This window comes from Ursus arctos, chromosome X (genome assembly GCF_023065955.2).
Source record: "Ursus arctos isolate Adak ecotype North America chromosome X, UrsArc2.0, whole genome shotgun sequence".
Lineage (NCBI taxonomy): Eukaryota > Metazoa > Chordata > Mammalia > Carnivora > Ursidae > Ursus > Ursus arctos.
Window position 1 is genome coordinate 17,310,799 of NC_079873.1, and position 15,954 is coordinate 17,326,752.

The 15,954-nt window shown below is 44.1% G+C and overlaps 1 protein-coding gene across 2 annotated transcripts in view; it reads right to left on the bottom strand.

Moving 5' to 3' along the window:
* SMPX (small muscle protein X-linked) overlaps nucleotides 1–15,954 on the bottom strand; it is a 52,965-nt gene that overhangs the window by 17,219 nt on the left and 19,792 nt on the right. For both annotated transcript variants that reach the window (XM_044377580.3, XM_044377581.3), the window contains exon 4: nucleotides 14,938–15,086. In XM_044377580.3, the coding sequence (XP_044233515.1) occupies nucleotides 14,952–15,086 (135 nt within the window). In that variant the 3' untranslated portion in view covers nucleotides 14,938–14,951. The remainder of the gene's footprint in view (nucleotides 1–14,937; nucleotides 15,087–15,954) is intronic.

Here is a 15,954-nt window from a genome sequence, read left to right on the forward strand (position 1 = left end):
AACTGCATGGTAGGCAGGATTTGGTCTGTGGGCCCTAGTTTGCCAACCTTTGTATTGTAACAGTGTCTAAACTTAATAAATGGTTACAGAAATTGACGTTGAATCAGTGACTGGTAGGTAAGTTGATGCTGCAGACTTCCTCATCCATTATATTAGGAGTGTCCTTCTTAATTTACACAGCACATTTTGCCTCCATGGAGCTTATCCTATCTACTAAATAGAGAGTCAGCCTGGGGTAATGGGTTAAGAGCCAGACAGCCTGGATTTGAATCCCTGCTTGCCCCATTGTCTAGTTGGGCTACCTTGGGGGAAGTGACATAATCCGTCTGTGCCTCAGGTTTGTCACCTGTAAAATGGAGCTCTTATGTATACTAACTCATTTCAGAATCACAAGGTAAAATACTTGGCACAGTGCCTGACCCTCAGAAGCACTATTGTAAGCATTAATGATCATTGCTTCATTGATGCTTTGTGTATCTGAATTTCATCAAAGAAGTTGACCAAGTTGCTCACTATACCTTTGGATACTAGCTATAAAACTGTGGACCCGATGATGCGTTAGAGATTTCGAATGTCCAGACCTAAACAATCTAGATTAGTGGCTCTAGGTCAATGGTTCTCAAAGTGTGGTCCCCAAACCAGCAGCAGCAGCCCACGGGAACTTGTCAGAAATGCAGATTCTCGTACCCACCCTAGACCTACTGAATCAGAAACTCTGGGGGTGGGGCCCAGCAGTCTGAGTTTCAGGAAGCCCTCCACATGATGCGGATGCATGAGGAAGTTTGAGAACCACTGCTGGAGGCCAATCTAAAGGGTTTCCATTGCAAAACCCCACAGGATGCTGTCCTTGGTGCTGCCTTGTCCCTGCTCTCCTCAAGATCTCAGTTAAAGAAAGGGATGAGCTTGCTTCTTAAATTAGCAGATCAGATACGCAAAGCCAGCCCAGAGGGATAACTGCACCACTGGATGCTAGAATAGGCACCTGAAATGATGTCGGTCGGCTGGGAGTGCCAGCCGAACTTCACAAAGGCATTTTAATTTTTAATAGAGATAGCCTTATTTTCACCTATCACAAGTTTCTAACTCAAGCTTCTTGGCATTTTAACTCCTACGTGTTCAGTGAAGCTGTCAGTGGTGACGTGGGTATCCAGGCACTGTGTTCCTAGTTAGCACCGTGGCCAGCACTGCGAGATTGTGTCAGGTTGACGGCAAGTGCAGGAGCAAAGCCCTGCCTGCCACCTCTTGGTATTTCATAATTTGATCACCTCGTGAGAAAGGGTGCCACCCAGGAGGGAAATTGAGTCTGGAGTCAATTGCAAAAGATTGGTGGTGAGATGGTGAGGAGGTTCGGGGGGGCACACTGGCATTTGCCATCTGTGCTGCTCTCTGAACACTCTCAGCGATTTTGTCTTCTCTGAGCCACAAGCTCTTCTACCCATGTAGGGGGAGTCCCTGCCAGCCAGGGGCTCTGAAACCAGCTGGGTTGGTGGTGTGGCCCATTCCTGGCAGTGGAAGCAGGTCTATAATTGGCCCATAATTGAATTGGATTTGGCTCAGAATGATTCCCAGGCTCTCTCTCCCCTGACAGATAACCAGCAATACACTTCGTATATGATTCTGCAGGGAATCCAGGATGCCATTTCTTGGCTGTTGGTGACAATGGAGAGCTCTTCAGGAGAGTTTACCTTTACGGTGATGATTTTGGGGTTTCTTAAACTGGAGTCTTCCCCGGGGGCAACTGTTTGCCACCTGGTCTATCTGAAATGAAGACATTTCAACCTGATTTTCAAATCTGGGATCAAATCTGTGTGTGTGTGTGTGTGTGTGTGTGTGTGTGTGTGTGTGTGTGTGTGGTATGTTCATGTGTATACAATATGGGGCACCTGCCTGGCTCAATCAGCAGAGTGTGCAGCTCTTGATCTCAGGGTCATGAGTTCAAGCCCCATGTTGGGCATGCAGCTTACTTCTCAAAAAATTAAATAAAATGAAGGATACAATATGATTTTTAAGAATGAGGCAGCAAGAAAACCGTAAATGGAGTTGAAAGTTCAGATAGCACATTTCCCTTCAGTTATATCTATAGATAGAAATGGATAGATTAATCCTGGCTATCTTTTCGTGTCTGTGAGAAAAATCCTCCTGGGTATAAGCAGAGCCATTACCTGTTCAGTTCTGGTCCATGGCACATGTTGTAACTAACCCTTCTTGGGCACCTGCTGGAGACTGTGTGGTGATTCTACTTTTCTGATTAAAAGAGATAACACCCATTTTTACACATACACTTAGGTAGGCTTGGTTAATAGTCTTAAAATGAACTTTCTCTGGAAGGAGATGATGACACATCACACGGTCTTCTAGCCTGTGTGAAGTTGGAAGTCACATAAGAAGGACCTGCAAATTCAGTGCCCTGCCTGTCTCATGAACCGTTGTGAGCCTCAAAAGAGAACATAGAAGTACTTCGGTATTCTTAAAATGAAGTGCAAGGGCTTGTTAATACTATTGCTACTGTTAGCCTCTCGTTAAAAGACGTGATTTCGTTTTTGCCATAAAACTCCAAATGAGCCTTTGTTTCCTCATCGCCTGCCTCCTGATGCCCCCTTAAGTGGCCTCTTCAGAGTGGCTGAGCTGCCGTGTTGTTTGGCACCTGTGTTTATTAATGTCTGCCTACTTGTTTCACTCTTACTGCAAAGTAGATATTACTTAATGATCAAGTTAAGTAACGTGAGAAAGAGGGAGAAAACACTCCTGGAGAGTAATGATAGCTGTAAGCTGGATATGAATGGGGCATAAGCCAAGACAGGATGTCACAGAGACGACACCAAGGGCACTTTCTGGATGTTTAGGTTGACAGGGTCTTGTTTTTGTGTCTAGACCAGACTCCAGTAGTACCTAGTCTGTGCACCAAAGATTCCTAAAAAGATGAGATGCCTCTTTTTGGCCATGGAGCCCATTCAAAATGCTCAGTAAAATGGTGTCTCAAATGCATTGTTTCCCTTTTCCTTGACAGTAGAACGGCAGCTTGACCTTCCATATATTTCTTAAATGGATTTTCTTCAGGGAAAAGTCTGAAATTACAAACCAGATGTATTTGCTGCTTAAAAATGGTCTGGGGGTGGAAATCCCTTGAAGTCTCCAAAACAAAATGAAAGTGCTCGAGTGAAATGTTTGTAATTTTACTGTCGAGACAAGGGCTTTGGAAACGGGAGCTACCGGAGGTTTTGAAAAATGGGACTGCAGTGCCTCCTCCAGGAGAAGGAGCATACGTGCAGCTTAGAAATCATCTGAACTGGCTCGAGCTCAGATGATGCAAGGTAGGTGGTGGCTGAGAAAGAGTCTCTCCGAGGCTTACCCCTGCTTCAGTAAGCGCCTACTAGTCACAGGCAATTAAAGGGAAATGCAGAGCTACTCTTTAGAGAGTATGTCATCTAAAAAACAACCAACCGACCCCTGCCCTTGGTAGAAAGGGGCAGAGAACAGAGGGTATAGGCAAGATGTGGAGGCAATGAAGGGAATGAACACTTTGTGGATGCTGGTTCATGCCGGGTGCCCCTTCCGAGTCAACCCCATGTCTCTGTGGTTCCCTCTCAAGATTGTTACCATCACTCCTATTTATAGATGTGGCTCAGACTGAGCAGCAACTTGCCCAAGGTCACAGAGTCACTACATGATAGAGCTGCAAGTGGAGCGCAGGTGCGCCCAACCCTAGCATACCCAGTGCCCGATGGTGACACGCTATCGTCGGTAATCACAGCTGCCACTGGGCTGTGAGGACTTCCTACACACCGTGCAACTCAGCCCCGGCGAGACTGACATTTCTTGTGGGAGCTGTCCTTTGGAGCGTTGTGGGATGTTCAGGGGCATCCCCGGCCTCAACCCACTACATGCCAATAGTATCTCCCCTGAGGTGTGACAACCAAACATATCTCCAAACGTTGCAAAATGTCCCTTAGGGTAGGGAGCAAAATCACCCCTGTGAGGTAGCTAACTTTGCCTCCTTTTTCAGACAAAGACACAGAGCAGTTATGCCAAATCACAGACCAAGGGAAGAGCAAAGCCGGGGCCTGAACCTACACCCAAATCACCTCTAAAGTGTTTGCTCCTCAACCTTGTTTCAGTAGAAATCTGCTTCCTAACCTCCTCTCTAGGGTCTTCATCACCTACATTCGAAGGCTGTGTCTTATGTCTTCATTCGTGCTGCAGCCTTTATGAGCTAAGTTCCCCGCTCTCATCCTCACCCGCCTGCACCGTGAGCTCCGGAGGGGCCTGTGCTGTAGGGCCCCCTCTGACGTCACGCTGCCCGGCCTGTAGGAGGCGCGCAGGTGTTCACTTACAAAACGAGTAAATTATTCTAGTACTTCACGCCTTCCCATTGAAATCCAACTCATGCTGTTAACTTGCATTATGAAGAAAAAGGTTAATTCAGCTAAAGTAAATTCCAAGTAGCTCATGTACAAAGTGATTAAAAGATGAAACGTAATTGAGTCTGAATAAATGGATGCTTGAACACTCAGAATTTAATAAACCTTTTTGGTAAGTTCTCAAGAATTAATCATTGCCTCTGGAACTAAAGGGCAGCCATGATTCCTATCATCTGTGTCCAAAATTAGGGGCGAGGTGAGAGCGAGGCAGTACAATGTGTGTTTTACTTGTTAAGGATTAGGCTGTGCCTGCTACGCGGGAGGGCAGGTCTCACGGGGAGGGAGGAGGCACCACCGTCCTTTCTGCCGAAGGCATCCCATGACTTTGGGGCAGTAGGACCCGCTTGCTTTCTGCTGGTTTTCCAGCAGTCAAGATGCATTGTTCTGAGCAGCCTTTCTGCCACCTGCATGGACGAAAGTGACTCCAATCTGTCGACTGCTTAATAGAAATTTCCCTCCGGGAGAAGCCGATTGACCGACCCTGCCTGGGATTAAAGCAGCCACCACCTCGCCATCTGCATAAAGCCCTAAACCAGAGGGTGTGGAATGATCAGTTCACAGGCAGGGAGCGGTGGCGAGGGAGTACAAGTGAAATGTGCAAGTCTTGATTTGCTCCTCGTGATTCCTTCTGCTTCTCAAATGCCACAACGTGTGGAGGGAGTTAAAACGAGCAGTGTTGTCACGATGCAGCCAAGCCTGATTAGACAGCCTGGAATTCACTTCCCCACTTTTTCTGTGTGGGCTGCACACAGCAGGAGAGGGAACGAGAGAAAAGCCTTCAGGGGTCGGAGCCGGCTGCCTCATGATGACACAGAGACACCTGCCAAGCCCTCGCTCATCCCCGGAGCGGAGTGAAGGCGGCCTTTGCAGAGGCCTGGCCTTCCTCTGTGGCCGTCTTCTCAGCACCCGGGCCACTGTCGCTGCCTTCCCATCCCCTTCTCCTTTCCTTCCTTCCCTTCCCTTGCCTTTCTCTCTTTCATGCTCGCTCAGATATTTATGGATATTAACCCTTCCTCTTTTTCAAAACCTTTGAAAAGAGCAAATTATTTGTGCTTCCGGGCCGCGTTCTGCACATTCACCTGAAGCCGGGTAGACAGTCTGATTCGTATTTGAGTCTACGACACTGATACCCTCCGCACTTGGCACGTGCTTTGTGCTTAATGAATGCTTGTTGAGTGACTGAATGCACTCATGAATGAATGAATGAATGAATGAACAAAGCAACATCTCAGAGTTAATAGTGCCACCTCTTTGTAAAGGTGACAGTTTCTGCAGTCTCTTTAGCCTTTGCTTGTTTTACTCCAACCTAACACAGTGAAATATTTGCAAAGCCTGGAAGATACAACTAAGAGAGCATGTTTAAAAATGCAGTGGGTGACAGAGATTAAAAGGAGGGACTGTGGAGTATGACAGATGACAGTTTGCATCTCACCTCTGTGGCTTACAAGCGGGGTGACCCTGGTCAAGTTCGTAAAGTCTCTTAGCCTTCTTTCGCCCATAAGTGAGCGGGCAGCATCGTACATACCCCATGTAGTCAGCACAAGGAGCGAATGAGATAATGTCTGTGAGGCACAAGCTGTGGCATCCGGCATCCCCGGAGCACACACTGCATGTAGTCATGCTAATGAGGGCAAGAAAATGATGATGTTGATGTTGGTGCTGATGATTACAAATGCTTAACATTCATATTTGTAAAGATTTGATGAGCTGCTAAGATAACCTACCGCTTTCTGATACATTTAAGATGAAAAAATAACCTACAAAAAATAGTTGTGTTAAAGGCCTAATACTATAACTCGGGAATATTCCGTATATACCATATGCCATAAATATATTTAGTTTACCAGCTGACAAAAGAATCCTTTTTAAGAGGGTTTTATTTTTATTCCTAAGTCTCTGATGACTGTAAAGAGATAATAAATATGGGGCCATTACTTATTATTCTTTTTATTAATGTTTTAATTTCTGTAAAATACAACGCACTGATTATTTGGAAAGGTAAGTTTGCAAAACGTCGGTCCTGACGTCAGCCTTTAAACTAGGTAAATGAGGGTTACTTACTATATCATTCTTTGTTTTGGGCCGGGGAGAGGGGCCTGTCCTGGGCATGGTGGGACATTTACTAGCATCCCTGGCATCTTCGCATTAGATGACAGTAGCAGCCCATGCCCATAGCTCCTCCCAGTTGTGACAATTCAAGCTGTCTGCAGACTTTGCTGCCCCCCCACCAATCCCCAAACTACTAAGATGGGGTCATGAGTTCTTTGTGTGGCAAGCAGGGCAAGTGCTGCCCATTGTCACTGTCCCTTAGCCCATGGAAATCTCCGTGCCATTGTCCAAATTTCTACAGAGTTGGGTCCTGAGTCACCTGGGCCTCCTACCAAGCTGACTGGAGCTCTCAGGTCTACTCCCCAAATGCACACTCTCACCAATTCCAGCTCCCTCCCACCAGCTCACACACTAGGCTCTCCAGATCTCTGTTTTAATAGAACCCACCCAGATAGCTCTGTGTGTTTGCTGTGGAGAGGCTCTTAAAGCAACTGCCACAATCAGCTCAAAAGCTTCTTACGTTCACTCTCAAGAGCACTTTGCACCCACACAGTTTGTAACCAGGGCCTAGAATAATAGCTTTGCTGGTCAGGAAAACAAATGAATAAAACCTTGATGCAGTTCAGAACCACAGCAGAACTCATCTTTATCCTAAACAAGTGGGGAGCAAAAGAAAAAAAAAAAAGAACATCACAAATCAAAAGAAAAATCTCAGGATAAAGCCATTTCCTTCCAAGAAAGTGAATAAAGCTTCTGCAATGGAGTCAAAACAGGGAGCGTTTTAAACTTGAAAACAAAAATTTCTAACAAATCACAGAGAAGATACTTGGAGTAGTATTTTCTTCTTTTTTTTTTTTTAAATTTAGTTCTGTATACAACAATAAATCAGTCCTTTGTCTTCTGGAAAAGGGAAAAGATTATGCAGTCATGGTAACCCAAACACTAGGAGAAATAAATCATCTTAATTCTGAAGGCCACAGAGCTGCATAAAAAATATTCTTATGGAAAAATGTAGCATGGAAAAAGCAAGATATGAAATCGTACACATGTTGTGAATGAGGCTATGTAAGAAAAAGTAAAAGCAGAACTGGTTCCCATTTTTGCATAATTACCCTGTCCTGGGTGCCATGCCCACATATACTTCCTTAAATCTGTACATATCCCTGATCCTTCACATCTGCCCATTGAGGAAGACGCCATTTTCTGCTTTTTATGAAATGAGGGAATAGAGACCCTGAGCTCAAAATTGCAAAGGTAGAAGGTAATGAGACCAAATCTTCCATGACCCAATGACCCCAAGTCCCATATTGTTAGCAACTTTGTTGTATTGTATCCAACATGGAAACTCAGAGGAAAAGACTGGAGGGGCAGCTATCAAATTCAGTATTATGCTAAAATGGTGATCTTATGGGTGATTATTTTGTATTTCCCACCTTCTATTTTGTTGTTATGGTATTTATACAAATGGATTTTTAAAATGTATTACATCTTACCATTTGAAAAGAGGGATATTTCCATGTACACATCAATGTAATCATCTGCCACATATGTAGATATCAGCTAAGTTTAAGATAGTCAAGGGCATGTTTTCCCAAAATGGAGCTGCTGGTATTGATTTGATTGGTTGGTTATTGATTTGAGATCTTCCTTCTTTAAGGTAGGTGTTTACAGCTGTGAATTTCCCTCTAAGCACTGCTTTTGCTGTATCCCACAAGTATATTATATTTTTGGTTTTGTTTGTTTCAAAGCATTTTCTAATTTCCCTTGTGATTTCTTCTTTGACTCATTGGTTATTCAGGAGCGTGTTCTTTAAGCCCCACAACCTGTGGATTTCCTCAACTTCCTTCTGTTGCTGGTTTCTAATTCCAATCCACTGTGGTCTGAGAACATACTTTGCGTGATTTCGTTCCTTTTAAACTTACTGAGACTTGCTTAATGGCCTAACCTGTGGCCTGTCTTAGACAATGTGCCATGTGCACTTTAGAAGAATGTGTCTTCTTCTGTTGTTGGGTGGAATGTTCTATAGATGTCTGTTAGGTCTAGTTGGTTTATAGTATTATTCAAATCTTCTATTTCTGCTGTAGACTGAATGTTTATGTCCGCCCAAATTCATATGGTGAACCGGTAATCCCAATGTGATGGCATCTGAAGGTGGGGCCTTTGGAAGGTGCCTAGGTCATGAGGCTGGAGCCCTCTTGAATGGGATTAGTGCCCTTATAAAAGAGACCCCAGAGAGCTCCCTTATCCCTTTCACTGTGTGAGGATCCAGTGAGAAAATGGCCATCTATAAATCAGGACGCAGGGCCTCATCAGACCCCGAATCTGCTGGCATCTCGGTCTTAGACTTTCCAATCTCCAGAGGTGTGAAAAATAAATTTCTGTTATTTGGAAGCCCCCCAGTCTATGGTATCCCATTATAGCATCCCCAGAAGACTAAGACAGTTTCCTTCTTGATCTTTTGTCTACTATCCACTCTTGAAAGTGGGGTATTGAAATTTCCTGTTATTATTGTTGAACTGCCTATCTCCCTTCAATTCTGTCAGGTTCTGCATCATGTACTTTAGGGGTCTGTTGTTAGGTACTAAATGCACTTTTCATCGAATGTCTGGGTACATCAATTTTCCCTCCTGCCAGCATTCTCAAAATTAGCCCTGGAATCAGCAGGAAAAACAGTGATGCATAATATTTAACATTTAAGAGTAATGAACACCTTATGTTCTCTTCTAGCAGAAATGACATCTCCTTGGATGAATGGTTGGTAAATATGTCTTATCTGGACCTAGATGGTCTTTGAAAAATAAGGCCAAATAACTCTGGATAATTAAATTATTTTCTTCTGGTTTTATTTTTTCTCCCCTTTGAAGACTATGAGCCAAATTTGACATCTTCACTAATTTTTCAGTTTCCCAGAGGAATAATGAAGTTATGATCAGTGAATTCAAGTCAGATTTCTGAGCCCTTTACTGATCATGGTCAACGAGGTTATTTTCAGACCTTGCAAGAAAAGCTAGTCTTGATTTTAAGTAGTAATCTCCCTGAAAACACAAGGACTCGGGAAGTCTACAAGAACACACATTTCTAGGAGCCACCAGACTTGGTATGGTCACAGCACCAGTAACATTCTACAGACATGCCTTGCATGCTCATGATCTATCCAGTGCCCCCCAGCCTTTAAGAAGCTGTATCCTGGCATCATGAAGAAGGTATAAACAAGGAAACCAATACATCACTTTGCTAAGTATTGTGACGGCATAAACAGAAGATGCTAGGGGCGGGGCTGAGTGTTGGAAGAAGGCATACCTCCTCTATCAGGGCATCATAATGGTTCTTTTCAAATCCACAAAATCTAGAAGCAAGTCTGGTTGGCTGATGTGAGGAATGGGATGGAGGCCAACTCGAGATCATGTGGCTGTGTATGGCTATACAGGCTTTGCAGATCATTTGAACTCACTCTCACTGCCCTACCACAGTGTTTCTCAGAGAATGGTCCAGTGCCCACTGGTTGACCTCAAAAGTCTTCCTGATGCAAAAATGCAAGTGCTTTTCTCAGTTCTTTTTTTTCTCCTTTTTTAAATTTAAATGCAATTAATTAACATATAATGTATTATTCGTTTCAGAGGTAGAGGTCAGTGATTCATCAGTCTTTAATACCCAGTACTCCTTGCATCAGATGCCCTCCTTCATGCCCACCCCCAGTTACCCCATCCCCCACACCCTCCCCTCCAGCAACCCTCAGTGTGTTTCCTATGGTTAAGAGTCTCTTATGGTTTGTCTCCCCCTCTGATGCCTTCCTCAGTTCTTAATGGCAAATGGGGATTAAGTCCATAGATTTTCACTTAGATGCAATGGCCAAAAGCTATTAAGTGAGTTATTAAGAATCACTAAATTTCTCATCTTTCTGAAAGTCTGGTGTAGTAGGTAAGCATGAAGTCTGGCTGCCACACAATGTGTGGTCAGGCCACAATGTCCACCACAGAGAGGGAGAATTCCTGCAACCTCAGAATGGCAGTTTCTTTCTATGGCTTCATGGGTCCCAGGACTTTCGATTGCTGCTCTTTGTGCTCATTAACATAATTGTGGACTTATTCTTGGGGTTTACCTTTGTTAATCATTGTTTTCGTAACTGCCGCATGGCTACCCCTTTGATACTTATTTTGTTTCTTTCCAATTCTTTGTTATCACTTAGTTCTTTCACTGCTGGAAAAAGAGAAGAGATGGTGTGGGCCAGTCATAGGATCTTGTTTTGCTCTTCCCCGAAAGTTTAAGGATATTGTCCTAGAGGAACTCTTTGATTTCACTAGGCTTGTCTATTAATCACGTTCTGGACATTCCATACGTCCAGAAGCTAATTCTGAACCTCTGTTAAACTATTCCATTCCCACCACCTCTTTCAAATTGTCCCTGTACCAAAATCATCACGAGTTTCCCCTCTCATAAATCATAACATTGGTTATCTTTACTGCCTACTTAGGGGGTCATAAACAGCCATTGGATATCTTGAATCACTGAGCTGCTGTCTAATTCTTTTTTTAAGATTTTATTTACTTGAGAGAGAGAGAGAAAGGGAGAAGCAGACTCCCCACTGAGCAAGGAGCCTGACGTGGGGCTTGATCCCAGGACTCTGAGATCATGACCTGAGCCGAAAGCAGATGGTTAACCAACTGAGCCACCCAGCCCCCCCCCCGCCACTGTCTAATTCTTCAGTTGCCTTTGAAGTATTTTATCTTTCCACCAAGATCGAAGTATCCTGAGAGCAGAGACCAAGTTTGGCATCTATACATCTTAGCACAGAATGAAGAAAATGCCCGTGGTACAGAAGCTAGTCATAGAGGTTCTTTACAGGGCCCCTGTGGTCTGACATGAGGATTGAGAGGGAGCAGAAATGGACACAGAGTGCTGGAAAGCAGCCCTGAACAGTCCTCTGGGTTCTTCACATGCCTGTCTATGAAGTCTGAGGTGGAATGAGCTGTAGCTACAAGCAAACAAGCTAATGGTGTCTTCTGACTGTAGACCCAGGGAATTCCTGATCAAGCAGCAAACAGCAGGCACAGGAGTGTTGGAGGGCTCTTGGTTTTCAGACATTGCTGCTGGTCCTGTCTCTTCATCTGGCCTTGCTTAAATTACCATCTGGCCATCTTAAATCACAGCCAGGAGAATCCCAAGAGATACATGACTGAACACCCTAACTGCCCCATGCCCCATGCCCTTGCCAGCCTGGATTGGGGTCCCATTTGCAATACTCCTGTGTCTCTTGGCCTTGACTCAGTACGTGCTGTCCTTGTGTAGCCTGGCTCTGGTTCCCGATTGGGTCCAGCCCCTAAGTCCTTTGCCAAAAGCCGTGATTCCTGATCCCTAACTGGCTAGTCACTGTCCTTTCTGGTTCCTATCCCATAACGTTTTTAACTGATTTCCATGAACGATTCTAGCCATGGCACAGGGCATGGAAAGAATCTGAAATCCCACTTAAAAGGAGTCATTGATCTCAACTGGACGGGCATGCTGGTCCATCATATATGTTAAAGTATTGTAATAGTTATAACCTGGACTTTGAGCCTTGGGTCACATGGTGTTCACAGTGTTTGGCACTATGAACTCACTCAAACTTCAGACAACAGTCTGTTTGATCAAATCATTGAACAGGACATGGTGAAGGTGGGTGACAGAGTGGTGGCCCAGGAAGAGGGAAATCAATCCAATCAGTAAGGGGCTAAGTGATGGCTGGTCCACGATATTTACTGCTTATGAGTCCACTGAATCAATCAATGTTAAAAAATGCTCTCCCTCCGTGACCACAAACCATGACCATGGAAGTCTCAAAATCTGACATAATTGCAGGAGAAGAATTGATAGGTCAAAAGCAAACCAGCCTAATACCTCTCCTATGAGAAATAAAAATCATTCCTTGGCTTAAAACAACGCCTGTGCTCATTTGGAATTCAGATCAATTACCCTGACAACGTAGGTTTTTCACGTTCCTGTAAGAATAAGGAAAAACAGGCCTCTCTTTGTGGTTTTGCCTTATTAGAATTTGTTCGGGAAGGAAGAATCATTAAAGTCTTCTCTGAGAAAATGAAGTAACAAAGACTTTTCCTGGATATTCTGGTAACTTTTTGATATTTTGTCGAGCTGATAGTTTCCTGTTCCTGTAACCTTGTAATCCAAGGCAACAGAATCACTGCAGATAACACTATAAGATCCTCTCTGAGCTCATTTTAAAACAGCATTCCTTTGAATCTTCAAAACCAAGTTCTTCTGAAACTGTAACTGGGGTTAAATTTAGGTCGACATGGATTTCAGAAAAGCAAAATCCTGTAAAGTTTACATTAAAGATTCATGTGTCTAGCTGGCCTTGTTTGGGTGATGATAATGAATATTACAAAACATTAATTTCCTTTCCCTGGGCTTTCTTACAAGAAAGTTCTGCAGCTTTGTCCCAAGCCTATTGGAGTATTTCATCTCTATGAGCAGGACTGAGTGTAATGATGCTTACCATCAACGTGTTTCATTCCGTCATAAATAATAACAAGTGTGTGTAGCCACGCTCCAGGTCAGTTCCTGCTGCCATCACTTTGTCCCAGACCAGGTTCCTGGGATTCATTCTTAGAGTCAGAGAATCCACGGTATTTTATCCTTACTCCTTTGTTCTTTTATGTAACTGTGCTGAAAACACTGAATAACACTAGGTGTGTTATTTTAACTCAAAACAGCTCCTCTTTCTCTGTACTATAAAGAAATCTTTTCTGCAGAACTAACTCGCAAATGCCCTAGTAAGCCAGCATAAGCATGACACAAGGCACATTGCTGCTACACTCGGGATTATCTCAGAGAACACTGTGTTCTTCGTTATGTCTATAGGAGAAGGCACAGCAGGGCTCCAGGGCTGTGCTTGCCTCTACCTACATGGTCAGACGATTTCACCCTGACACCCATAGGAAGAGTGCAAGCCGTCTGTAAGGCGTGGTGGGGAGAAGGGATGAAGTCACACGCCCTCTTGAGGATGCACGACAGATGGGGAAAACCAGTGTTCCTGTAGGAGTCACCTCAAGAATAGGAGCAATAAGTGGGTATCATAAGGCTTAACAGAAACAGTGGATACGATGCTCTTCACACAGTGTCTGGCATACGGTATACGATTAACAAATGTTTCTAGTGCTCAGCGCATAGCGGATGCTCAGTAAATATTGGCTGAAGAAATGAGTGTGTTGATGAACAAACGAATGAATGGGCAGTCAGCCAGGTAAATACCTGTTTCATGTTACCAATATAGATTCCTCTCTTCTAAACTTAAGCTTCTGCTTAAGAAACGGAATAAACTGTGCATGGTGGGATTCAGTAATGTTGGATAAAGTAGATTTGCTCTCAGGGTCCAGCAGGAGAGTTGGAAAGAAAGGACCGGCCAATTCCACACGCCCCCTGCTGACAGAATTCACACACGTCAGGGCCGAGCCCTCATCACAGGGTCATCATTGAACAGACCCAATAACAATGAAAATAAGGTCACAGGTCCTGCCTGCACTGCCTCCTCGGGAGGGTGGCAGGTACAGTTTTGAGCCTGCCCTTCCCTCGTGCACATTCTGAGTCATCACTGGGTCCCCATGGTCTGCTTTGCACATACCCGGGTTACTCATCTCAAGGCCTGAACCGGTCTCTACCCCCTTTACCTTCCAAACCTCCTCAGCACCTTGCTCCGATGAGCCTCTCCTCAGAACTAGCTCATCACTCTTCCTGGCATCTGGGTGAGGAAACCGAGGCATGGAAGGACAGAGGCCCTCCCTGAACCCCAAGATCAAAAGCTCCTCAAGATAATGCTAAGTGAAATAAGTCAAGCAGAGAAAGACAACTATCATATGATTTCTCTCATCTATGGAACATAAGAACTAGGATGATCGGTAGGGGAAGAAAGGGATAAAGAAAGGGGGGGGTAATCAGAAGGGGGAATGGAACATGAGAGACTATGGACTATGAGAAACAAACTGAGGACTTCAGAGGGGAGGGGGGTGGGGGAATGGGATAGACCGGTGATGGGTAGTAAGGAGGGCACGTATTGCATGGTGCACTGGGTGTTATAAACAACTAATGAATCATCGAGCCTTACATCGGAAACTGGGGATGTACTGTATGGTGACTAACATAATATAATAAAAAATCATTAAAAAAAAAAAAAAAAAGCTCCTCAGGGCCCCCTTCCAAGCATCTTCCTTCTCCCAACCCTGTCCTCCCTCAACTAAGAAAGTGAGCAGAAAGGGGTTGGCAGGCAAACATCCTCAATGGCTCTCTGGCTGGTTATGAAATACGATAGGCCCCAAAGCTCAGCTTTACCAGAAAACCTTCGCACCAGAAAAACTGGTCCAAACAAAAGGCCCTGGTACTTAATGAATGCTTCTGGAATTCCAGACTCCTTCTGTGGAAGACTTCCTTAATCCATTTTATAGCAGTCTTTTTAAGTGGAAGGAAATAATTTTTCACTCACCTTCTTTCTTGCAACTACTGCTCAGCTTTGGGGACATACTTCAGTTCACTTTTAATATTCTGGATCTCTGAAAGATTGACCGCAGGTCCCAGAAGTCTCTTTGCTCCTGGCATTGGCTTCTTCTCCTCATCCGAGGTGGGAGGAACACCCTGAAGAGAAAGAAAAGAAAGAAGGGATCAGCTCACTGAAAAAGGCATTTGGTCTCTGTCAAAGTGTAATTCTAGCTGCGTCACTTGTTCCTGTGCTACTGAGACACCCTCAGAGCTTCCAGAAGATCCCTGAAATTTGTAGACAAATATGGAAGAAAATTGGAAGAAGAAAACAGGTAATCTCCACATGACTTAGAAAACACAAGACTAGTCAACATCTGATAACTAACAAAAATTAGACTAGTTAGGATTTGTGATTCCAAGAGAAGCACCTTCTGAGAGAATTTAATCTGGCGTTTTATAATCCTAATATGGCTGAACAGCAGAGATTTGTAGAATGTTGGTGCACAGTTGGCTCTAACAGTGACTAAGTCCAGAAGCTTAAAATTTTTTTTTGTTTGGGGTGCAATAGCTGCCAGCCTTTGTGCCAACATCTCCAGGAAGCATAAACAAACTGATATTGACATAAGCAAAACCTTCTTGAATGTGGGTGGCATGAGATGGAGCAACAGAGGAGGCCCAGTTCTCCCTCCCGGCTTTGGGAACGATTTTCAATTTCCTATTATTGAATGTTTTCATACTGTTGCAGCTTTAGGGCAGGAGCACATCCTATACTTTTTTTATGATTCCTCCAATGCCTGGTACAGATGTGCACACTTGTCCGTTGTTGTTTAGCTGATTAATGCCAAGAATGTACCATAATGACAAATATATGCCTCTGTGTATATACGCCAAACATACACATTAACACTGACTATAACACAACGGGATCAGTTGCTGTGTGTGGCTCTTAGAACTCCCAAGTCATTACTACAGAAGAAAGTTGCTTATTAGCTCATTCCTCCTCTGCTAGAGGTGGGGAGCATAC